Raw genomic sequence first — 23,866 nt, 5'->3', positions numbered from 1 at the left:
GTTATGTATGCGTAATTTGTTTTTCCAATTTAATTGATGTAACATAAAAGTCTCTTGTATGTTAAAGAAATTCCAGTGTTTTGCCCAGATCGCTCAGGGAAGAACACATCATGTGTTATCTGACTCAATGCTAAATAACTATTGTATCACTGTATCAGTATACATGATCACAGTGTAACTGTGTTCGTGCCGTCATTACAATATGCCCTCTTCGTGTACAATATTTTATTTGATGGTACAACTATGTACACAGTCCGGCAACAGATAAATTGCCTATCCCTATTGCATTGTACAACTCAATTCTTCTCGTAGAACTGCAATTTCAATCCGTTAGGTGCTAGTACTCAAAATCCTATTTGGCATCTGGATGGATACAAGAATCACTTCTTTATTTTTGACGTATCTTCTATATCCTTCCCCTGATGCAGTGTTGCGTTTACTGAATGCTGTACAGTACAGTGTGGCTGATGATAGGAGTGGTGGCTCGTGTCTCCATTCATGCAGCCTGAAGGACTTGCTGCTGCTGCTGCTGCTTCCCTCTTCTTGTGGATTCATATGGGACCGTGTTCAGCACCTTCACCCGGAACATGGCCTGTAATTTCCCACAAGTCCACTCAGAATTCAGAAGAAACTCATTCAACTGAATAATTTGCCACATCAGGGGAACAAACCAAAATGTGAAGAAAAAAAGATGAAAGTGATAAGAGAGAATCAAGTTGAGCTACCTTCTTATCGGAACCAAACTCAATGATATCAGAGGGGCGGAAACGAACCGGGAAGTTTGGTGGGACACGGTAACGTCTACCTTCATTGCTAGATAGTCAAATGAAGTTGATTTGAGTACAATATTGCTACTGAAATTCTTGAGGAAGAGCATGGAACAATACTTCTTTCAGGACTTACTCAGTAATCCATGTGCCTTGTTCACTTCCAAGATCAGTCAGATAGAAAGCCTTGTTCTTGCATGTGATGGTAGCATGCATTTCTGATATCTGCACGTTTATTGACAAAATGCTTTATATAATGCAAATTCCAGAAGAAGGTGCACTAAAAAAAATCATTGCTTCATTCTGCTTAACTAACCTGCGACATGGGCAATGCCAAGGAAGATGCAGAGTCACTGGGATCTGACCGACTTCTGCAAAAGAAAATGCAGTTTTAATTCCAAAAAGGCCTTAACTGATTGCCATTAGGAAAGAAATGATTTGTTATTTAGACCTACCCAACAGAGATTGTCCTCTGTTCATCCCTGATTAAACGGACAGGCTGCAAACTATTGCTGTTTCCTTCATTTGTGGGGAAGAGGTACCATCTGCAAATAATGGTAGTTTAAGGAATGGTTTAGGCAAAGGTGCTGAAATCAAGGAACAAATCAAGCATTCTGTTTTAACTATCATATAACTAGAAAAAGCAAAGAGCGTACTCTCCGCCCATAGCTTCTTCCAATGCGTCGTCATCCTCAAACCATCGATAAAGTTGGTCGTTGGCCTTCAGCATGATGTTAAATGTCAGTAAAGAATAAGGGATGGTACCAACTCAATTTGTAGTTATTCAGAAACATACCTTGTCTGAAAGCCGGCAGCTTAGAGGTCTTCCTTTTAGCTTTGAACTGCACATCAATGAAAAATTTCATTTCTGTAGAGTAACATATGCTAAGAAGAGACTTGTGGCAGTTTTTTTTTGGATGGGGCATCTAAAACCAATAAAAATGTACTGCTGTTGCGTATGTGCTTGAAATGAGAACAAATGACGGCAGTTAAGTATGCACCTGTTGCCACCAAGCACCCAGCTCAGCATCGCTGGCATTCCAATCTTGATGAAGAATCTTCCACCAACTCTTCCCGGATGTGGTATCCGCAGCTTGGTCAAAAACTACAGGTGAATAATTTTAGCATGCAGTCCAAGTGACTTCAGTATGCAGTTAATCTGTGATCCTCTTAGGAGGATGATAATGAGGTAACCTATCTAATTCAGAACCTTTATTTCAGAAATCCAATAAATTCGTTAGTAGTATACTTGAAAATTAAGTTTCAATCTGGCTGAAAGATGGATAAGAAAGTGCATTATTTAGTATAAATCTGAGTTAGTTTATGACATACCGACAAAGGTCCAAGACCAACACCCAGATATGGTCTATAAGTGGTTGCCATGATTGCTGCCATTCTTGCCAATCCATGTATAACAGCAACACGCAGCCTTCTCTCCTTCTCATAACTGCACCCCCAATATGCAAAAATGGTAAGTCAATTTACTAAATAGTACAGAACAGTATATCACACATCAAAAACCATGAAAGAAAAGAATGGCTTTGAAGTTGGATTCAATTGAAGCATTGAATTATCAAGTGGAAGTTTAAATCAATGCTACATAAAACCAATTAGCATGCTAAAATACACGAAGTAATTACCGCTTCAAGGAGGAAACTATGTCCATAAGAGTTCCGGACTTGAGACTCTCCTGCCAGGCATTCTCAAGCTCCACAGCCAGCTGGTATCCATCCTATAAAGACAAGATCAAGGTGTTAGTGCGATTATCTCTGTACAAGAAACATATCCACAATTATGATAGATTGATAGTGTTTCCATATCCCTGACAAGTAAGAAAATTCATACCTCAATAGCCATGCAGCCACCTTGACCCAGATTTGGCTGCATAGCATGGACAGAATCACCAAGCAAGGTCACACGACCTTTTCCCCAATTCACAGTAGGTGGGCGGTCATATATGTCACGGCGAAGAATCGCTTCCTCTTCAGTTGCATTAATCAGATCTATGACATTGTCACACCAACCACTGAATATCTCGAGCAATCGTTTCTTTTTACCTGTCAATGTTTAGTAGATGATAAGCATGTTGGGCATATAAAAGTAGAGTTGTTATTGTCAATAAGAATCCATTTCACTTATATGTACGGAAACTTCACTCCAAGCACACACCATTTTCAGGGTCAGTGCCACCAGCCTCTTCTTTATGAAAAGCATACCATTGCATTTTACCAGCACCAACATCTGAAGAGACGAAGTATTGTTTGTGACCAAGAAATACTCGGTACCTTCAACAGAGGAAAAGAAGGGAGGGTATTGTTATAACCCAATGAAAGTTTACAATATTTTGAAAATAGCATTAATCATTCCAGGATCCACGAAACATACCCAACTGTGTCAATATCAGGAGGCACAAAGTCTGCAATTCCAGTGTAGCATGTGTATCCTGAATAAGTGGCTTCTGAGTGCCCAAATAGTGTCTTCCTCACCTATCCAGAGAAGGAAACCTCAAGCGAATCAGGCCTCTTCTGTGCTTGCTTCAGACCAAAAAGGTGAAGTCACTACATTACCTTTGACCATATTCCGTCAGCACCGACCAAAAGATCGCCTTCAAATCTTCGACCATCCTCCAATATGGCAGTAACCTACACTCATCCGACAAATACCAGAGTGTTAGAAACTGGTAACACTTTCAAGCCAAATTTCAGCTGGAATGGAAACAGAAGTATAATTGCTCACTCACCTTACTGCCATCATCTATAAAATTGACTACATGGCTATCGTTCAATATAGCGTCATCGCCAACTGCGCGAGCAAGGATCTGTTGCAGCGTCATGCGGCTAATGACCCTCGTGACTGGGAGCCCCCGCTCAGCTGCAGGGGTAAATGTATCAAACTTGCAGTACCTGAATATCAACTTGGCACTGTCAAATGGATGCCTCCAGCGAAGGAATTGCAATCTTAAAGCTAACCAGCAAAGTGACGTAGCATGATAATGTAAAACAAATGCTGTCAAATAGGAACGAACGCATTAAAAACACATTCACATCATCAACAACAACAACAACATAGCCTTTTTTTTCCCAAGCAAGTTGGGGTAGGCTAGAGATGAAACCCGAAAGAAATAAGTTCAAAGTTCAGGCACATTGATAGCTAGTCTCCAAGCGCTCCTATCTAAAGCTATCTCTTTAGAGATATTCCAATTCTTAAGGTCTCTCTTAACCGACACATCCCACGTCAGTTTAGGTCTACCTCTACCCCTCTTTACATTATCGACCCGCTCAAAAACCCCATTACGCACCGGCGCCTTAGGAGGCCTTCGTTGGACACTGTCAAATAGGAGCCGAAATTGTTTCAGCAACTAGAGTTTTTTTCTTTCAGAACAAGTAGGAGGCTTGCGCGTCAACGATAGACAAGTTATGATCTACTAAAGCAGGAGAGCATAACGACTAGTCAACTACCAATTGGCTCGTACAAACTGCCAGCACTACAGGCCAATGAACCCTTGCCACACTAAATTCCACTCGAACTGGCCAAGAAGGCCAAATCTTTCTCGGCGCAGCGTAAAAAACAATCAAATTCTCGGTGACTTTGTGTAAGAATTCTGCTGTGGCGCCGGGACGACCTTGCCTCCCTTACCAGGAGCCGGAGACGCCGTCGACGATGCCGTTGACTCGGTCCCCCGTGATGCAGCCGGCGTCCATGACCTGGTCGGCCGCGGCGGCGTCGACGGCCTCGAGCACCGCGAGCGCGTTGCTCTGCAGCTGGATCGGGCCGCGGTACCTCCCTTCCCCGCGGATGGCGCTCATGTCCCGCTCCAGCACCAGCACCTCGAACCCCTTCCGCCTGGCGGCGAGCGCGAACACCAGCCCGCCGATGCCGCCGCCGGCCACCAGGACGCGCGCCTTGGGCCCCGGCGCTGGCATTGCCGCGCTGGCCACGGCCGCCACCGGGCGCCTCGCGCGGCCAGGAGGCAGGCCGATCCTTCGCCGCGGCGCGGGCGGGGCGGGGAGCGCGAGCAGGCGGAGCGTCCGGCTGCCGCAGCGGGAGGCCGGGGAGGCGGAGGGGAGCGGGATCGCCGTCCGAGAGGCCGGCGTGGTGCTCGGCATGGTGGTGGAATGGAAGCTCTGCGAGGTGGCCGTTTCTGCTACCGCGTCGCCGGCGAGTCACAGAGGTCGTAGCTGGAGTCAACCTCAGCTCTCAGCTCAGGAGCTCATGCCTTGCTTGAGTATGCTGGCGATTTGGCTTCGGTTCTCGGGTTGACTGAAGAGCTGGGAGCTGGAAGAGTGGAGGAAGCTCGTAATCTCTGAAGCACGAGATCAGAAGCGTGTCCCGATGGATGCACGATGCGCCAAGATAACGAATTTTTTGGTGGAGGCTTTTCCCTCGGTGCGGCTGGGCGGCCGGGGTGGGCACGGTACGTGGCGGCCGCGGGTTGCTCGCCGCTCGGGGCAGAGCGCGCGGTGGTAGTGCCCGGGTGGGCGGGGTGGGGGCGGGGTCGCTGATTGGGAAAGGAAATGAGCGCCGTCTACCGGCCGACCAGGCCGCGCCCGCGGTGGCCAGGGGACACGGCGCCGCGCGCCCATCCTCCCCTGGCGAATTGGAAGCGGCAAGCCGGCAACTCGATCGTTTGGTCCCGTCGGGCGGGTCGGCGCGCCCGCCGTGGGCGGCACGGTGCTTCCTCCTCCCTGTGTATGGGCCCTGCCCCTGGTTGGCTTCGTGCGCCGCGCGCACCACGTGTGGCGATCGTGCCGAGGTCGGCAGGCAGCGCGCTGGCACAGGTGACGTCGCGCACGCCTAAATTATAAAATCGCGTGGACTCGGAGACTAGACTGCCGTGCCGCAGGCAGCGAATCGATTGCAGAGCGAGGACGCGAGCAGAGCGCAGGCGGCAACCACTGGGCGAGAGAACAGGAAGAAGGTGAAGCTCTGCCGAGAGGGAAGGGGATGGGCGGCGTACCAGGAGCCGGAGACGCCGTCGACGAGGCCGTTGATGCGGTCGCCGGTGACGCAGCCGGCGCGCATGACCTCGTCGGCGACGGACATGTCGATGGCCTCCAGCGCGGCGAGCGCGTTGCTCTGGATCTGGATGGGCCCGCGGTACTGGCCCTCCCCGCGCACCGCGCTCATGTCGCGCTCGAACACCGTCACCTCGTACCCCTTGCGCCGCGCCGCCAGCGCGAGCACCAACCCGCCGATCCCGCCGCCGGCCACCAGCACCCGGGGCTTCCTCCCCTTCTTCTCGCCCGCCGCCGGCGCGGCGTCCGGAGGCCGCATTGCCGCCGACACCAACAGGCCGCCGCGCGCCCGCTGCCGCCGCCTCCCGGCGCCCGAGCACTGCGGGTGCGGGCCCGGGAGCGCGTGCCCGTGCTGCGGCTCGTCGTGGCCGAGGAAGAGCGCCGAGAAGGGCGCCTTGGCCGGGGAAGTTGCGGAGAGCAGCGCCATGGCCGCGCCGCGATCGCGCGCGCGCACCGAGCTGTAGCTGATTAAGCTGCCTTAGGGGAAACCTGGAAGCTCGCGTAGAAGAAGGTGATGGGATGGTGGAACTGGAGCGGTGGAGGGAGGAGGTGTTAAGGCCGCCGTGCAGCTTTGCTTCTAGAATTTGCCATCGGGCAGGGGTTGTGGAGGGAGGAGAAGCAGACGGGGAGCTGGAGGGGGACTGGTGGTGCTGAGTGGAGGATGAACCGGAGCCAATCACCTGATCCCATTTGGAAAATCCGATCGTGCGGGACCAGGATTTTATCTTGCCATGTCCTCAGCATCCTCTGCGGGCAGGTGTGGTGGCAACTCTGTAGCTAACCGTGCAACAGTAGATAGGTACCCTCCGTTCTAAATTGTAGATTGTTTTGGTATAAGTAAGATTTGCTAAAATGAATTGTAATATTTTCGGGAAAGATAACCAAGCCGTTGCCTAAGAGTAAAAACAATTGAAGCGCCCACAAAGTTAAGTTGAACTATATTTTTTTAAGCTTGCAGAGCAGACCACCGGCTGCAGCTGGGAGCTGGGGTAAGAATCAGCCCGTTCGGTTGGCTGGCTCCAGCCAGCGCTGGCTGGAGCTTGAGCGTCTGGCAGGTGGGATCGTGGAAGGTCCGCTAGCTGCACTGGCGACCAGCCCAGCCTCCAGTCCAGCCGGAACCGTCCATCCGAACAGGGCGAATGTAAGATCAGTAGTCCCAGTTTCCAGCTTTGTTCTAATTATATGTGTTATACTTGAATACTAGTACGGGTAATGGCACCAGTTTACCGAGGGAACTCTGAGATCACAGCGACCGAGTTACTGAGTAGCGACGGATAATATTCTCTGCGCTTGCAAAATATTGTCTCACCTGGGATTTGATTGTTGTAATCTTGAAGCCACGCCCATGCAGCCAACAGATGTTTATGTAGTACGTACTAGGATGCCACAAAAGATCAACAAGACATCTTGAGAAGTACGGGCATAGACGTGGCAACTTGCTACGTCATAGGTTGAGTTTGGAGATCTTTCGCCAGGATGGCAGGAGGCGTATGGCTCCATCGGATTCCCATGGTTCTGAGAGTGACTGTTCCAGCAGGATATTTGATCCTTGCCATGGGACTGCCAACTCTCGCCATGGTCAGAAATGGCAAACCACATTGGCATCCTGAGCATTTCCAAGACAACCTATGGCCTCGGCGGCTGGGCGCCAGCCTTCCGTTTGTAAGGAAAGGGAAGGAGTTCGCACGGGTTCGAAGGGTACTAGGAAACAAGTAGCATACAGACACAAAGAGCTTCGCAATTTCTTTGTGTTCATTCACGAAATTATCAAATGGTAAATGTACTTGTCTACGGAACTGCACAGTGACGGCACATCGAGACCGCAAAACACAGCTCTAGTCAAAAGGGGCTATAAAAATTTGCGTTTCCAGAATGATGACATGCAAAAAAAAAAAAGGACGCCATGGTTTCCACGGCAGTCATCATGCACCTGATGACCATCTACTAAACATGTTCCTAAATCTCTCTTCTTCTAGTTAGCACCATGTACTGAGCTTGTGGCTCATCTGAAATTTTAGCAGGCACGCAGTTAGGCGTTCCTAAAAGAATTAAAGAATTGCTCCGAAAGACAGGGAAAGAGGAGCTGTTTGGTCATCATCCAGGTTAGCGCCAAAATTGCTGTTTGAAGCTCATCAGTGTAGGTTCAGGCCTTAGCTGCAGCAGGTGTTGGAGCAACACCACCAGTAGTTGGCCTGGACAAACAAAATTTATCCCCGTTAAGTTGTCATGAACTAAAAGACTAGGACTAATGTTGTCAAGGAGCAAGTATCAACAAATAAAAAGAAAAAAAATACTTACAGTCCAACCATGACTTTGAAAGCGTCATAGATACCCCATTGGGCTCCAGTTAGGGTGCCAATCATCACTATCCGCAATGGCAGCCCACGGGTAAATAGCCCCACTAGGCCAATCTTCTTCACAGCCTGTGCATGCAACAAGTTATATTGGTAAGGTAAATATCCAAGAGAACATGCATTCCTGAGCAGAAGATATCTTGGAAACCTACATCGCCTACAGTTGCCCCCTGAGCATTGTTGAGGAAGGAAACAAGGTTGTCAGCTGGGTGAGAAACGACTGCACAGAACACCCCAGCAATGTATCCCCCTGCAAAGCTCACTCCAAGCTGGAGATTCTTGCTGCACTCGCTCTTGGGTGCAGGGATGGCATATTTGTAGATCATCTCAACAACCGTCTCGAAAGAGGCAAATTTCATCATAGTGTCTGCATTAAGTAAAGTCATAAGATGGTGCACAAGCCTTCTTAGATATTCAAGATTCACAATAAAAGTTGGATGCAACAGCATACTAACACAATATCAAAGCCAAAAAGAAGAAGAAGAAGAATAAGAAGCGTGTGCCAGAAGCAAGCAAGCTCAATGCAAGCACCCTACATGCAAGAAAAAATCTAGTTCTGCGATAAGTTTCAGTAGTCATTGTATCAATGCAAGCAAAACAGGAGTTTAAACCCCACTATAATGGTGAGAAGTGGATTAAACACTATCCAAATGATCATATAAGCAGTGTGTCCAAGAATCATGTATTGCAGTGCAAACAGTATGTTTATTCCAGGGCACTGATGAGAAATAGGTTAATGTACACCACTTCATTGGAGTCTAACTCCATAATAACTGAGATAGCTCAAGCAGTGTGGTAAATTTGTATATGCACACATAAAATCTTTAAAATCATAATGTGATTCCAAGAAGAACTATGTGCAAGAATGTAAACACCCTAGCATGCAGGAAACGGGTAAAATTAGCCACTTCAAGACAGAACTACATGCAAAGCATCACCAAAATATTACATGGTTGAATGTTAATTTCCCATAACTGAATACCATTATGCAAATCTGAAATCGCATGGTAGCAAACTCTCTAAAAAACAAATCTGCTAGCTTCTTTTCCGTGTACACCACTTCATTGGAGTCTAACTCCATAACAACAGAGATAGCTCAAGCAGTGTGGAATATTTATATGTGCACACATAAAATCTTGAAAATCATAGTGTGATTTCAAGAAGAACTATGTGCAAGGAGGGAAAAAACACCCTGCAAATGATCACCATAATTTTACACCATGGATGTTTCCTCATAACTGAAGATTTAAAATGTAAGTCTAAAATAGATTACTAGCTAAATCTCAACAAGAGAAACCTAACGTCTTTTAATGTACGCCACTTCATTGGAGTCTAGCTCTAGTGTAGTAGAGAAAACTCAAGCAGTGTGGACAATTTGTTTATGCACACATAAAATCTCAAAAATCATATACGATTTCAAGAAGAACTATGTGCACCAGAATTATAAAAAAGGGCATACAAAAATAGAACAATGCCAGTAAGACTTGTCATCCATATGAAAATGAGTCCATTATTTAGTCCATGAATTCAAGAGCACAACAATTTCTTAAGTAAATATACACCATGTCATTGGAGTCTAGGTCCAGCTATAATTATGGAGATGACTCAAGCAGTGTGGTAAAATTATATACATATATGCACATAAATCTTGAAAACATTATATGATTGCAAGAATATGCGCACCCAAATTATTCTATTAAAACTAACACTTTATACCTTAATAAAAATGAGAGATCAGCAATGAGATGGTAAGACCCATCATCAGTAAGAAATAAAATTATTATTCATGAATGGTGATCCACAAAAGTTTTAAAAAAAATCGATTTAGCAAGGTAGAAATATTCCTGTGCAGACCTAAATGTTCTGATCACATTTTGATCTCAAGAAATATATGCACTGAAATAGATCATATGGGTGTCAAACAGAACTATTAGATGACCATAAATATGAATGATATCATTAGGGTGTCAAAATATCATAGGGATAAAATCCATTGCGTCACTGACATCACATATAACATTATAACTACGGAAAATATAAGCATTTCTAGAGGACAAGATACTGATTTTGCTTTCCAAAATTACAACCTATGTCAAACACCTGATTCTTATGGGGCACAGACATTTAAAAAACAGAAAGAAATTAATGGAACAGGAAATATGCACTTACATGGAATTTGTCGGCCCCAGAGAGGAACAATTCCTTTATAAAGCCTGCATAAATCCACATAGTGTTAGAAAAGTGAAGACACAGGTACAAAAGTTGAGTCAACGCAATGCTTCAACTCACCCAGCATAGCCTTCAGATTTAACAAACTTGGGAAGACCATCAGACAAACCTCTTGCAAAGCCAGGCTGTGTTTGCACACGGACCTTCACAGCCTCCATTGGACAGAGGGCAATATCTGCAATGAGTTCAGCCGAAGCAGATCCCGCAAGGTAAATCAAGGTCTTGTACTTTGCAGCATACTCAGGGCCAGCAATGTCTGAGTAATACTTCTTGAAGAATTCATAGAAACCGAACTTGCATGCTCCCTGAGCACTGTATCCAAGCAAGGTGGGTACCCAGCCTCTGAAAAAACCCTTGGCACCTTGCTCTTTCAACAAAACACCAAAACCAGAAGAGATGCTCTTGTACTTAGCCGGATCGATCTGAAATTCAACCAATACAATGTTTCATTAGTAATCAACCAATCGTTCCGGGATCCTGGCATATGAGATATGCACGAAGATGTGATTGACATAATTATTGACGGTTTCACAGAATTTACAGCAACAGCTTCAAGTATCACATACTGGCATGTGGCATCAAACGACTAATGTCAGATTCAAATCTAGACATAGGAATCAGGAAATGGATCAAGTGACCAAAGAGACACGAGCAATGCAGTAAACACAAATGCATCAATGAAACGACTATCGATTATTTTTATACCTCGCAAATGAAAAACAGTGAGGATTTGAAGCAGCCCCCCAAACATCTGATCCGAATCGAAACAGAATCAAGATCACTAAGGAACACACACCACCCACTAGAAGAACAAAACTACCAGAGACGCTCACCTGCATGTTGCACTTGACGAGGTCGAGCGGCGTGACCGTCATGTGCGTGAGCCCACAGCTGGCGATACCACCGGCCGTGCACGCCGCGTAGAACGCCGGCGAGTACATCTCGATCCTCCGGCCCGGCTCGCTCGGCGCCCGCGCCCACACCGCGAGCCCCGCCGCAGACGGAGCGGCGACCGCGCGTCCGCCCACGCCACCGGCGGTGGCAGGGGACGCGTAGAGGAAGGCGGGAAGCAGGGCATTCCTCGAGCTCTCGGAAAGGGCCATGGCGCAGCGCGCAGGCTGATTCCCTCGGTTCGTATGCCTCCCTGGGCTTCGTCTCGGGCTCGACGAGGCGGGTGCGCTTATGCGTGTGCAGCGGCGAGCCCCGCGAGCGCGGCCGCGCTGCGTTTGTACGCGATGGCCTGAGGCCCGCCGCCATTCGCTCGCGGGGAGGGAGGAGACACCGGTGGCTCCCCGGGTTGTTAGGGCAACCCCGCCTCTCCGCCACCAAAGAGGAATGGGCTTTTATAGAAGTGGCGACGACGCGATGGTGCTTCAATGGGCTTAAATTGTCGGCCCAATATTAAGGAGAAACCCAAAAGACCGATTCAGCCCGGCCAGCCTTAGAAATTAGAATATAAATCTTGGCCCAATACCCCCTCACAAAATCAAGCCCGCAGTCTCCCAACAGGAAAATCTACAACGTTGCTCTACCCCACCTGTACCGTACGAGGCTGCTCGCCCTGGCCTGGTGTACTCCAGTACGTTTTTAGCCTAGAAAGAAGGTGCACCGGGGTCCCAATCTCTCTTTTAACTCAAAAAAGAAAAAAATAGAGGAGCAGCCCGTTTACTCCTAATCAAACGTGACAGAGGCCGCCCGCTATCCATACCGACCGGGATTTCTAATCCGCGCGTGGCAAACAATTTCAGACATGCCCCTGCAACTTATATATATGTATATAACTTCTTCTAGATAGATATTAACTAGTTATGATAACTTTTCAGCACATCTTTTTATAATATACATAACTTTTATCTATAATTTTTTGCAATCAAATTTTTGTGTGGTAACTTTTTAACATAGCTTTCACGACATGTACAACTTTTACTCATAATGTTTTAGCCTACTTACTAAGGGATAGTTTTGAACATAACTTTCACGTGAATATTATAAAAAAAATCTCACACAACTTTGATGTATAAGTTTGTCATACAATTTGAAAAAATACAAGTTCTGAAGATAACTTTTTAGCATAAATTGTATGAAATATTTGTCAAAAAATCATCTTGAAAATATAATATAAAGAAGGTAAACAAAAAGGATACGTACTCCAACTAGAAACTAGGCTCGTGTATCTCATATACATGCACGATAAGCATAGTAGTCACCCTCTCACAGAAAGAAAAAAAAAAGCATATGTACACAGACAACAGCTAGCTTGCGCCGCCATCGCATCGCGCGCTATGAAGCCAGTTAATTTGGGAAGAGACGCTCACGTGTGGAAAAGAAAATCGAAAGGGAGAAAAAGCACCTATAGGACCCACGCACGATGTCGCTGTCCGATCGATCGCCGGGAAGCTCGCTCGCGCGTTGGAATGGATTGCGCGACGAAAACCACCGATCCCAGATCGCACCGCGGGGGGGGGGGGGGGGGGGGGGGGGGGGGATACCAACGGCAACGGATGAAATCGTCCCTCTCCTACCGTGGTTCCCAGATAGAGTGCTATTCGGCAATTCCCCTACGGCGCCGCCGCCGCGGCGAGTTCAGAAGAAGCAAATCCTCTGCCCTGTTCTACAATTTCTACGTCTCCTGCGACACCCAAACGCTGCAACCTCTCCAGGCTCAATGCATCGCTTCTCCTGCTCTTCGCGACCTCTCTTCTCTTTTATGGCACATGCAACACCTCGCTGGGGGCCACCAGCGCATGCGCGACGAGTTTCCCCACACATGGTGCCTCCCTATCTATGTCTCCGTCGCGTTTCCGGGTGTGTTTTCTCGTCCTGATGCTAAAATTTTCGCCTTTACTTCGTTGCTGACTTGCTGTAGTTTTGGATCTGTGTATTGTGGCAACTTTAGGGTTTTTATTTACCCTTCTGATTATTTTTGAAGGCAGATTGCGGGATGTGTTTTTTTTTTCTATCTGATGCTAAAGTTTGCTGTTTTCGTTTTAGTTTTTGGGTCTGGATTGTGACCAATTTTGGGATTTGATTTACCCTTGCTATGTTGGTCTTCGAAAGGAGTTTTTTTTTTTTTGGTATTGTTGTACAGGCTGCCGGCTCGTCTGCCGTAGTTCCCCAAAAAAAGAGTTTCTTTCAGCTAACCCCATTTGACAGAAGACATCCAAAAGTATAGAAATCGTTTTCAGGCTTAGATAATGTTACTCTACGATTTCAGTACTTGCTGATGCTACATCTTTTTTATGTCAACTGCTGATATTGGTTTTTTTATGCTTTTATTGATAGAAGATTTCCTCGTGAACCTCGAAACATGGCCTCTAGCAGTAGAGTAAAAGGCGGTGAATCTGGTAAACCATACATTGGGGGCGTCCATCTCTCCTGCCAACGCTATTATTATATCCCAGGACAACAAGCACTCTGCGGCCATCCATGGCAAGAGAAACATTGGCACCAGTGGCACAATTCTGGAGGTCATAACTGGAGATGAGAGAAGTGATAAAGATGCTTGTAGGGGCACCTCAGAGGTTATATATGGCAAATGTGATACATTGGGGCGAAGTGCGAAGCACGCATCTTTTCAAAAAGAAATTGTGAATCACACTTGCTGTGGTGAGGAAGACCAAAGGAGGGCCTCCGATGATCACATGGAGGAAAGCATTGGCAGTGCCGGCAGAGAAGTCAATGATGATGGAGTAGATACTGAGATTAGAATACTCGCAAAAAGTAGACACAGGGATGGTTCCATATACAGGGACATGGATGTTGAATGGAAAATGGATTATTGTATTGCGGACCGTAATGAGAGTAAGTGATCAATACCTCTTTTTGTATTTTTAGTTTTGCTCCTGATTTCTACTCAATAGTGATACTGGATTGATGGATCATTACTTCATCAGTGTCCTATTTACTTATTCATGGGAAGTAGTTGATCACCTGTAGACAACTAAGTTAGGATAATATCATCAACTTTGCTTATATTAGTGGCCCATATGTTTATGTGAAATTTTTTTATTAGTTGTGATGTTTGCCCAGGCTCTACAAAATCTCTGGGGTCTGCCAATGATCCAGTCAACTCCTAACACACCAATCTCATATGAATAGATGGTACATGTTGTATGCTTTGGGACAAAAGATGCCATACAATTTGTGTCGATATCTTCATCATCTCATTAGCCCTGTGCTCAGTGCTTTCATTGGACCCAACTGATATGCATTTTGTCGCAGTGCTTTATTTGAGTGTTCCTAAAGAACTTCTATGGGCATGCAATACTCCAATATGTACTTTTCAAATATCAAGTATTTGTTTACTGCATTAATTTACAGTTACAGACTTACATTATGACTTTTACTTTTTATGAAGCTCGGTTGGAGGCAATGACGTTATCAAGACCCACAAATTGTATCATGCACAATGGAACTTGCTTGGAACATTGTCTCTGTCGCATGCTGCAAATTTTGTCACTAAAGTTGGCTAAAACTCCGGTGGATTCTGGCTTAATAGAGTTGTATGGATACATAGCAGTGCGGGATAATCTGGATCCATTGCTTAATTATATCGCCAATTTTAGCAGGGATGATCCCATTGTTGTGGAGCCGGTGCACATCCATACTTATCTATAATTATTTCAATGAATGCATATACCTAACATCCTATAGTATTGAGGTTGGGCCACTTATACCCCTGAAGTATAAAACCACCTTGGGGTGGTATTGGTGGTGGTTTTGCCCACTTGACAGCAGCAAAACCACCACCAAAGCGCCCCCTAGAGAATCATTTAGGTGGTAGATTTAGATGGTATGGATTAATTTATTGGGGAAAATAACCAATGTTGTACTCATGCGTGTTAAGTAGACTTAATTCCTTGTTTTGAGTTACACTATTCAGTTCACAACCTATAAGGCTAAACTACCGACATGCATAAAACATATGAGATTGGGTCACTACTTACTCTAGTGGCATACTGGAACTTCTAATTTCTTTTGCATCACTAGAGTTATTATATAGATTGTGAATGTTGTATTAACTGTGATCTCGAATTATTTGGTGTATATATATTGTTTTATAGATCCCATGTAATATTTTGTCTTAGCTGCACAAAAACTTCTTCCGTGATTATAATCTATAAAAAAACAGAAGAATAATAGTACAATACTTTGGATTGTATAAGCCACTACTACCTTCATCCAAGGTGTATCTTGATTTTGGAAAAGACAATATTTATAAGTTTTGGCAAAAATTAGTCAAATTATATCAATGTTTAGTGTAAAAAGTTGCATCAATAGATTGATACTTGAATTATTTTAAAAATGCTGTTAATTTTGTAGCGATTGGCAGCATTTTATTAGATAAATCAAAGGTCAAAATCCAACTTTTAAGAATGGCTCTTTCCAAGACACTACATTAAAATAATCAACTTTGAAACTAATCAACTCTGAATAATTATTTTAAGGTTGTTGGTTAGTACACTACACAAAACGATTTTCTTTTATTTATAGGCATATATGAAGATGGCATTGATGATCCCATCACTACATAAGTCTTCTTACACAGGGTTATGTTAATTTGGGATTTGAAACATAATCAAAAGAATCATAAAACAATCATACAAACACACCTCCCTTGTCAGATCTCTGATTTCCCATGCACTCACCACAAAAATTGACCAAAACACAGGTTCAGCCCATTATTGAGAAAATTGCTGATAGGCTACTTGGTTGGAAGGTTGATTTGCTCACAAAAGCTGGCAGAAATATTTTTGCCCAATCTGTGCTCAATTCCATGCTAATATACCTGTTGTTGGCCTTGGACCTCCCTGCCAAGGCATTGGAGGCAATTGATAAAATTAGAAGGGTTTTCTATGGAAGGGAAGAAAAGATGTAGGGGAGGGCACTTGCAAGACAACCTGTCAAGGGCATCGAGGGGAAGAGTAGCCGAACCTCGACTACGTAGATTGTAGCCTCGCTCTGTGGTTGGGGTGAGGTTTTACCCCTCAGCGCCCGGTTGTTAGAGAAGGAGAAGGAGAAGGATAGGATAATTGTTCTTGCTTAATTCCCAAATGACAAATTACAAAGACTCTTATAGGTCGTGGCCTTGCTAGACTCTAACAAATTACTCCTAAAACAGAGGCCCCCTTGATTGGCTCTCCTTTAATCTAGTCACTTCCTAAACCGAGCCCTGCACTGGCGCCTACCGTGGTGAACGCGGTACCCGTGCTGCTCTGCTCGGGTGCGCGCCACACATCCTGGGCCCTTCTCTTCCTGGAGTATGTGCGACCCCACATGACATCTCTCCCCCCATCAAGGAGCAGCTCGTCCTTGAGCTGGAAGTCCGGGTACTTGGCGGTGAAGACCTCGACGTCCGCCCACGTAGCCGAGGCGGCCGTCTTGCCCTTCCACTAGACAAGGATCTGGCGCATACCGCGCGCCAATTGGGACCGCACGGCTCACTTCGGCTCTAGAACCGCCGCACCATAATGGATAGGGGCAGTGGCGGTGGCGCATCCGGCGGTGGCCCGCTGAACTTCTTGAGGAGACTAATGTGAAACACGTCGTGCAACCGGGCTCGAGGCGGAAGGGCCAGCCGGACAGCGACGTTGTTGATGAGCTCGACGACATGGTAGGGACCGAAGTTGCGCGGCTTCAGCTTCCCGGTGACGGCCTGGGGAATGGATGAAGCCGCCCGCTGACGGAGATGAAGAAGGGGCCAATCGTCCACCTGGTACGTGACATACGGTGGAGCTTGTCATAGTGCTTCTTCTGGACCTCCTGCGCCTGCTCCAAGCGATAGCGGATGTCCGCCAGGAACTCGTCACGCTCCTCCATGTTCCTGGCGACTGCAACCATCCATGTCTCGTAGGACCAGATGGTCGGCGGATCGTGCATGTAGACGATGCGGAACGGTGTGTCTCGTAGCGAGGACTAGTAGGCGGTGTCGTAGACGTACTCCGCCCACGGCAGCCAGTGCAGCCACTGCCGAGGTCAATCACCGATGAGGCAACACAGGTACATGACGATGACGTGGTTGGCAGCTTCCGACTGATCGTCCGACTGAGGGTGGAATGCCGAAGTCATGTGAAGCTTGGTTCCCATCAGGTGCATGAGCTCGCGCCAGAACGTCGAGGTGAAGATCGGTTCGCGGTCAGACAACATGGACTGAGGCATGCCATGAAGTCGCACGATGTCGGTGAAGAAGGCTTGTGCGACGGACTCGGCGGAGTACGGGTGCGCCAGGGGGATGAAGTGACAGTACTTGCTGAACCTGTCCACCACCATCAAGATGACGGACTTGCCACGGACGCGTGGCAGTGCCTCCATGAAGTCGAGCCCGATGTCCGTCCAGACACCCTGGGGCACAGGCAGAGGGAGAAGACACGCCGGGTGGAGATGCTCCGATTTGTACCTCTGGCACGTGATGTAGGATCGCACTAGGTCCTGCACCAGCTATCTCATGTTAGGAAAATGAAAGTCGTGGTGGAGGCGATGTAGCGTGCGCTGGACCCCTTCATGCCTGTCCTCATGCACCGCCAGCATGATCTCCTGGACGAGCGGGGACGCCGGAGGGATGTAGAGGCGCCCTCCGAACTCGACCATGCCGTCGACGAGCGTCCATGGCGAGCCACCCAGGTTGTCAAGGGCATCGAGGGGAAGAGTAGCCGGACCTCGACTACGTAGATCGTAGCCTCGCTCCGTGGTTGGGGCGAGGTTTTACCCCTTAGTGCCCAGTTGTTAGAAGGATAGGATAATTGTTCTTGCTTAATTCCCAAATGACGAATTACAAACAGTCTTATAGGCTGTGGCCTTGACAGACTATAACAAATCACTCCTAAAACAGAGGCCCCCTTGATTGGCTCTCCTTTAATCTAGCCACTTCCTAAATCGAGCCCTGCCCTGGCGCCTGCCGTGGTGACCGCGGCGCCCGTGCTGCTCTGGCGCTCCGCTGCGCGCCGCACATCCCGGGCCCTTCTCTTCCTGGAGTATGTGCGCCCCCACATGACACTACCGAACTTAGGCGGCTTGGGCATCTCCCACCTCCAGTTTTTAGGTTGGGCTCTAAGGCTTTGGCTCCAGAAAACTGAACCTGACAAACCATGGGCCTTTCTCCTAGTTCAGGCTCCACTTCAAGTAAAAGCTTTTTTTGCTATTTCCATTACCTCAGAAGTTGGAAATGGAAAAAAATACATTTTTTGGACTGACAGAATGCTGCTTGGGCAAAAGACTGGATCAAGCCTTTCCTCACTTGTTGGAGGCAGTGGCTGCCAGAGCAAAGAAAAGGATAGTACATGTCTTGATTGAGTATCTTCACTTGTGGGAAAGTATTTCAGATGTCGAGCTGCAACCTGATGTGGATGACACTCATATTTGGCAGTTTTCTACTTGCCAATACTCTACAAAATCTGCGATGACACTCATGTTTGGCAGTTTTCTACTTGCCAATACTCTACAAAATTTGCATATGAAGCTTTATTTACTGGAGCTGTCCACTTCACACCTTAGGAAAGAGTATGGAAGAGTTGGGCACTTGGCAAGTGCAAATTCTTCATGTGGATAGTGGCACACAAAAAATATTGGACAGCCGATTGCCTAGCAAGAAAAGGACTTCCCCACCCTGCTGTTTGCCCTTTTGTAGCCAGGTTGAGGATGTGTTTTTTTCCCGCCAGATGTAGTTCAATGTGCTGCACGGGCTTGGATTGCAAGCACTTTCCCTGGGACTGGATGATCTGATTTACGATGATTGGTGGGATAATTTGAGCAACAGGGTGGCTGGTCAGGTCCGAAAAGGAGTTAATTCTATAGTCATTTTGGGAGCATGAAATCTATGGAATCATCGAAACCGGTGTGTCTTCGGTGGGGCTGATCCTGACTTGAATAGCATCATCTCGACCACCAAGGAGGAACTGCAGCAGTGGGGTCTATCGCTGGGGCTAAAGGAGTCTCCTTCCTCCTCAGCTTGGCCCTTACGACCGCCTACACTTGGCTCTTTTTTCTGGTCTAGCCTTGGTCTTGTTGTTTACTGAGAGATAGAGAGAAGTTGTATTTCTAGGGATTAGGGAGTGTTACAGTCCCTTTATATCTGTAACCCTTGGGATACCCCTTTTCTCTTCCGAACATAATGATGCGCAACTTTCCTGCACGTTTGAGAAAAAAAACATAATCAAAAGAATATTGGAGGTCCCAATTTCCCTTCTCTATGACCATTATGCACTTTGTAACCATTTCATTTGACTAGGTAAAAGCCCGTGCGATGCTACGGGCACATAATTTTTAAATGAAATAAAATAATTTTAAAAAAATATGAGAAGAAAAAATAGACATAGGGTCGAAGGCATAAATTTTCGTAGCAAAAGACATGTTAAAGATGATTGTAAGAAAGTGTATCCAAAATGCTAAATGTCTTAAACTTCTGATATAATTTTCTAAAATCATCTAGGTAAAAAATGCTATAACAATTTATGTCTTTCCAAACCATCCGCACCTCTTCTCTTCCCTATCTGCCTTTCTCGCTCCACCCGCATCTCTGCGTGATGTTGCAGCTGCGACCCCTCCCAACCCCTGCACCTTCCCTGCGACGCAGCGGCAGCGACCCCTCCCAACCGCCCTACCTCCGAGGGATTTCCTCGCACCAATTGACTTGGTGGCGCTAGACTGACTCGGCGTCAGTGCACCAACTGGACCACGACGACCCCAACTGGCGGCAACGTCATATGTAGAATTCAGGTCTAGTTTAGATGCAAAATTGAGTTTCCAAAACTATCACATCGAATATACGGCATATGTATGGATTATTAAATTTGGATGAAGTAAAAAACTTACTTGTAAATTACGAGAAGAATCTAATAAGACTAATTAAACCATGATTAGACACTAAATTGTTACTGTAATTACTACAGTAAATATGTTCTAATGACAAATTAATTAGTTTTAATAAATTGTTCAATAATTATTTTTATAATTAGTCTAGATTTAATACTTCAAAATTGAAAAATTCTTTTTTAAAAATTTTACACATGCATTTAAAAAGACCTTAGACTATCCCCACTCGTCGTACTCTATTTCTATACTCTAAAAAGAATATTTTATTCTGATCAGCAAGATTCTTTCCTCTACATTCAGTTTTTCTGCACCCGTCATCCTCTATATCTCATACTCTATATCAACTACTACATATTTTATTCTATCTCCAACTACCAATCTTACTTTAACAAACACATTTCCTTTTACTCAACAATATATAACTACCCTCTCAAAAATTAAATTTCTTCTCTCTTTTTTCTTTTCTTACTTTTTCTCCTCTTATTTTTTTTCCTTTTTTTCTCTCTTTTATCTCTCTCGGTCTCTCCCCTTCTGCAACTCTCTCTCTGACTCTCGTTTCTCTCTCTCGCTCCATCTCTGTTTTCCACTTCTCCTTCCACCGATCAAGTTCACCGGCCACAGCACATCTCCGACCGATTCACTTCACCCACGGACCACAAGCTCGTCAGCTCCATCCACGACCAAGCGGTAGGCGCAGCCGAGGTCCACCCCGACGGGAATCGCAGATCACACGGCCTCCATTGCTGTCGGACTCTTGACCAAGGCCACCAAGGCAACGAGAAGGAGCAGTGGTGGAGGTGCTCTGGAGGGCCTCCTCCCACACGCCCGTGTCCGCCCCGAGCTCCGCCAAGCACATCTTCCCAGCGCCGTCCTCGTCTTCCTTTCCGGCGGCGTGCGACCCTGCCTCCCTTTCCATGGCTGCTTCTCGCCCCGGATCGAGCGGCTCCCGCGGGCGCGAGGCTGGCGACGCGCAGGCCGAGCAGGCCGGGTGGCCGAGCGAGAGCGGGGCCCTGCTCCCTCCGCTCGCGCCGGTCCGGCGGCGTGGCAAGCACGGGGGCGGCCGTAGCGCTCGCCCGCGGCGGCCACGCGCGGCGGCGTGCGCGGCGAGCGTGCACGCGATGGCCACTCCGCCGAGCTCTTCGAGCTCCGTCGAGCCTCCTCCATCCCCGCCTAGGCCCGTGCGCGAGTGACGCCGCAGCGCCGTCCTCCGCCCTCCATCCCTCTTCCGCTTCGAGCTCGCGGACGGCGGCGTGCGCCCGTGCACGCTGCTGCCTGCTGGTGTGTTTTTTTTATTCGGTGGGGCCCGCGGAGAGGCAGGACGATGGTGCGGTGGGCGTGGGGCGCTGGCCGCGGGGTCGTGGTTCTGCCGGCAGAAACATACGAGTGAGGACACTACAAGCTTTTTAGTAGTAGAGATACATGATGAAGATCTTGGCTATCAGCTGTAAAATATTATTTTTAAGTAAGTGTTGTTACATGGGAAGCATCTAGCTTTAGATATTTCTTACATGATGTGATGAGCGGCGGAGCCGGGGGGGGGGGGGGGGGGGGGCTGGGGGCTCCAGCCCCCCTACTGGCCGGCTGCCCATGGAGCCTCCAGATTTCATTATCTTGTCTGGCATTTAAATAACAGTGTTTAGCTTCTCTAAACACAATCTCACGTTGGCTCAGCCCCCTTAATCCTTCAGCCTGGCTCCGCCCCTGTGAGCAACTAAATATGATATTTTTGTAGGGTGCTCTCATCCCAATGGCTGGCCCTAAGCGAGGGATAGAAATGTTGGACTATACTCTGATCGAATATGACATGAGGGTCAAGACAGGCCAAGAAGAAAAGGATGACCTACAGCTGATCGATGGTGCATCATTCATATGCCCTTCAGGCGATTGGAATGTACCATATACAATGCGCATCCCTGGTGATTATGGCGCAGTTGACATAACATTATCACGTCTTAGTTATGCAGTTGAGGCGACTGTAGAGGTTCTCATATCTGAAGTGCAAAGCAGGTTTGATTTGTCACTCAGTTGTTTAACTAGTGGGCTGAATAAAGGAATCTGGCTGTTTGACGGTGCCATCGTGGAGGCATGTAGCTTAAAGAGGTCTGTGGTCGCTGTTCGAATGAATTCTTTGATAGATCTGAAGTTCAAAATAGGTGTCTTGCCATCGAGTTCCGACCATTGTTGTTCCTTCAAGGCGAAAATCCATGGACATGAAACTCGGGAAATAAAGACTGATCTTGCTTTAATCTTAGTGAAGGTCACTTGGTCGACCTTGCCGTTTGGACTAGACTGATAGCTCTTCTGATTCCTAGACTGATAGCTCTTCTGATTCTGTAACGAGTGGGTCCAAGACACCAGCAACATTATTGCTTTCTAAACATAGCTGTGGCAAACTTGGATTATGAACTACTGTAATAAATTAGTCTTACTTTCTACTTGTTCGGTATAGCGGGCAGCGCCCATGGATGCTGCACAATAGTGAGTTCATTCATGACAGCACATACGCACGCCTCCCTTCTTACACTGCTTCAAGCTCGCTCCTTGCATGCGCCCTCACCCGCTGGTAGTCATGGATCACTATAACATAATCATATTTAAATTTGTGCCTCTAAATTCAAATCAACATCTAGTCCTGGCATTGTTTTTTGATGTCTAGGTGGGTGGGGGGTCGATTACTGTAATTGCCTGGACGTGAAAATGCGGGCAATGAAAATTTTAAGCACTTGTGTTTCTTTTGTTACGGGAGGCAAAATAATGTGATGCACTGGTGCCTAATTTTGGCGGGTGATTTTTGGTACGGGCGGCAACTGATGGAAGGTTATCCAAGCGACCAGCAACATTATTGCTTTCTAAACAAAGATGTGGCAAACTTGGATTATGAACTACTGTAAAGTCTGAAAAACCAGATCGGGTGTTCTAGCCTAAGAGGGGGAGGGGGATGAATTAGGCAACTTAAAACCTTAATCTATGGCTCCAACTAAATTGCACAATATTAAACTAAAACATGCTATCTATATGTGTAACTAAGATTATTCTAGTGTGAAACCCCCTATCCTAAAAGAGTTTAGCAACCTATAGTCTTTCCTATCAAAAAACTACTCAATAAAAGTAAAGACATACAAGAATTGCTAGTATGAAATGCGGAAACATAAAGAGCGGGATAGGAGAAAGCAAACTCTTGACGCGGGTGTTTATCCCGTGGTTCGGTTAGCCACAAAGGCACACCTACATCCACGTTGTTGAAGCACTCACTAAGAGTATTGCTTCTCGGCAATCAAGTCTCTTCCGCGGACTCAACCACGGTCACCTTGATCCTGTTTTTCACTAAGAAGCTTCTCCATAAAGGATGGGGGTTTCCACGTCCCCCGCATAAGATCGTCCACGCCGCTCCACACCAAATCGGAGGGTCGTTGACGTTGCCGGCGAGCCTCAAAACTCCAAGGGGCCGGCGCACCAATATCTTCTTGTAGTTCACTCTAGAACCAGCTCACAAGGTACAACACCTTGCAATCTCACTCACTAAAGAGCTAACCTTTACACAGCACTCTCAAAGTGTGCTAAGGACTAAAGATATGAACACTAAGCTCTTGGATGGTTTGGAGATGTTCTTGGGTGTGGGTGTGATGTTTCTGAACTCCAGCAATCTTCAAATGACCAGAGGAACCCATATATATAGACCACCAAGTGGAGAGAG

General features: G+C 46.8%; 3 protein-coding genes across 4 annotated transcripts; 1 reads left to right on the top strand and 2 right to left on the bottom strand.

Moving 5' to 3' along the window:
• Positions 1–113: 113 nt before the first annotated feature.
• Positions 114–6,677, bottom strand: LOC120680516 (zeaxanthin epoxidase, chloroplastic-like). 2 transcript variants are annotated; one of them, XM_039962006.1, is made up of 16 exons: positions 5,725–6,677; positions 3,508–3,670; positions 3,335–3,409; positions 3,153–3,253; positions 2,937–3,052; positions 2,613–2,824; positions 2,408–2,499; positions 2,100–2,214; positions 1,769–1,872; positions 1,564–1,609; positions 1,424–1,488; positions 1,223–1,312; positions 1,084–1,138; positions 904–992; positions 726–813; positions 114–592 (listed from the first exon to the last, which is right to left on the bottom strand). In XM_039962006.1, exons 1-16 carry the CDS (start codon positions 6,207–6,209, stop codon positions 497–499), a joined length of 1,992 nt encoding a protein of 663 aa, XP_039817940.1. In that variant the 5' UTR covers positions 6,210–6,677; the 3' UTR covers positions 114–496. The 2 variants fall into 2 exon arrangements, with proteins under 2 accessions (XP_039817940.1, XP_039817941.1); XM_039962007.1 differs by lacking the exon at positions 5,725–6,677 and adding an exon at positions 4,404–5,018 and having other exon boundaries at positions 121–592.
• An 844-nt stretch (positions 6,678–7,521) lies between these two features.
• On the bottom strand, positions 7,522–11,666 carry LOC120680517 (mitochondrial phosphate carrier protein 3, mitochondrial-like). Its single transcript, XM_039962008.1, has 6 exons — positions 11,199–11,666; positions 10,426–10,787; positions 10,306–10,349; positions 8,289–8,503; positions 8,081–8,205; positions 7,522–7,974 (listed from the first exon to the last, which is right to left on the bottom strand). Exons 1-6 carry the CDS (start codon positions 11,466–11,468, stop codon positions 7,926–7,928), a joined length of 1,065 nt encoding a protein of 354 aa, XP_039817942.1. The 5' UTR covers positions 11,469–11,666; the 3' UTR covers positions 7,522–7,925.
• Positions 11,667–13,694: 2,028 nt separating this feature from the next.
• Positions 13,695–22,609, top strand: LOC120681156 (the record flags this gene model as incomplete). The annotated part of the gene is made up of 3 exons (XM_039962687.1): positions 13,695–14,166; positions 14,723–14,958; positions 21,905–22,609. Coding segments are annotated over 3 exons (1,269 nt in total), but the record flags the coding sequence as incomplete, so codon positions are not given.
• Positions 22,610–23,866: the final 1,257 nt, after the last annotated feature.

The sequence above is a fragment of the Panicum virgatum genome, chromosome 7N (assembly GCF_016808335.1).
Source record: "Panicum virgatum strain AP13 chromosome 7N, P.virgatum_v5, whole genome shotgun sequence".
NCBI classification, from domain to species: domain Eukaryota; kingdom Viridiplantae; phylum Streptophyta; class Magnoliopsida; order Poales; family Poaceae; genus Panicum; species Panicum virgatum.
Note: the sequence above shows the minus strand (reverse complement) of the source record. Positions and strands in the feature narration are given on the sequence as shown.

Coding starts and splice junctions, on each gene's coding strand:
- LOC120680516 (XM_039962006.1), bottom strand. CDS start 6,209: ATGGCGCTGCTCTCCGCAACTTCCCCGGCCAAGGCGCCCTTCTCGGCG. Junction 1,873..2,099: donor TTGGTCTTGGACCTTTGTCG/GTATGTCATAAA, acceptor ATTCACCTGTAG/TTTTTGACCAAGCTGCGGAT. Junction 1,139..1,222: donor CAGAGGACAATCTCTGTTGG/GTAGGTCTAAAT, acceptor TTTCTTTTGCAG/AAGTCGGTCAGATCCCAGTG.
- LOC120680517 (XM_039962008.1), bottom strand. CDS start 11,468: ATGGCCCTTTCCGAGAGCTCGAGGAATGCCCTGCTTCCCGCCTTCCTC. Junction 10,350..10,425: donor AAATCTGAAGGCTATGCTGG/GTGAGTTGAAGC, acceptor GGATTTATGCAG/GCTTTATAAAGGAATTGTTC. Junction 8,504..10,305: donor CTGGGGCCGACAAATTCCAT/GTAAGTGCATAT, acceptor TACTTAATGCAG/ACACTATGATGAAATTTGCC.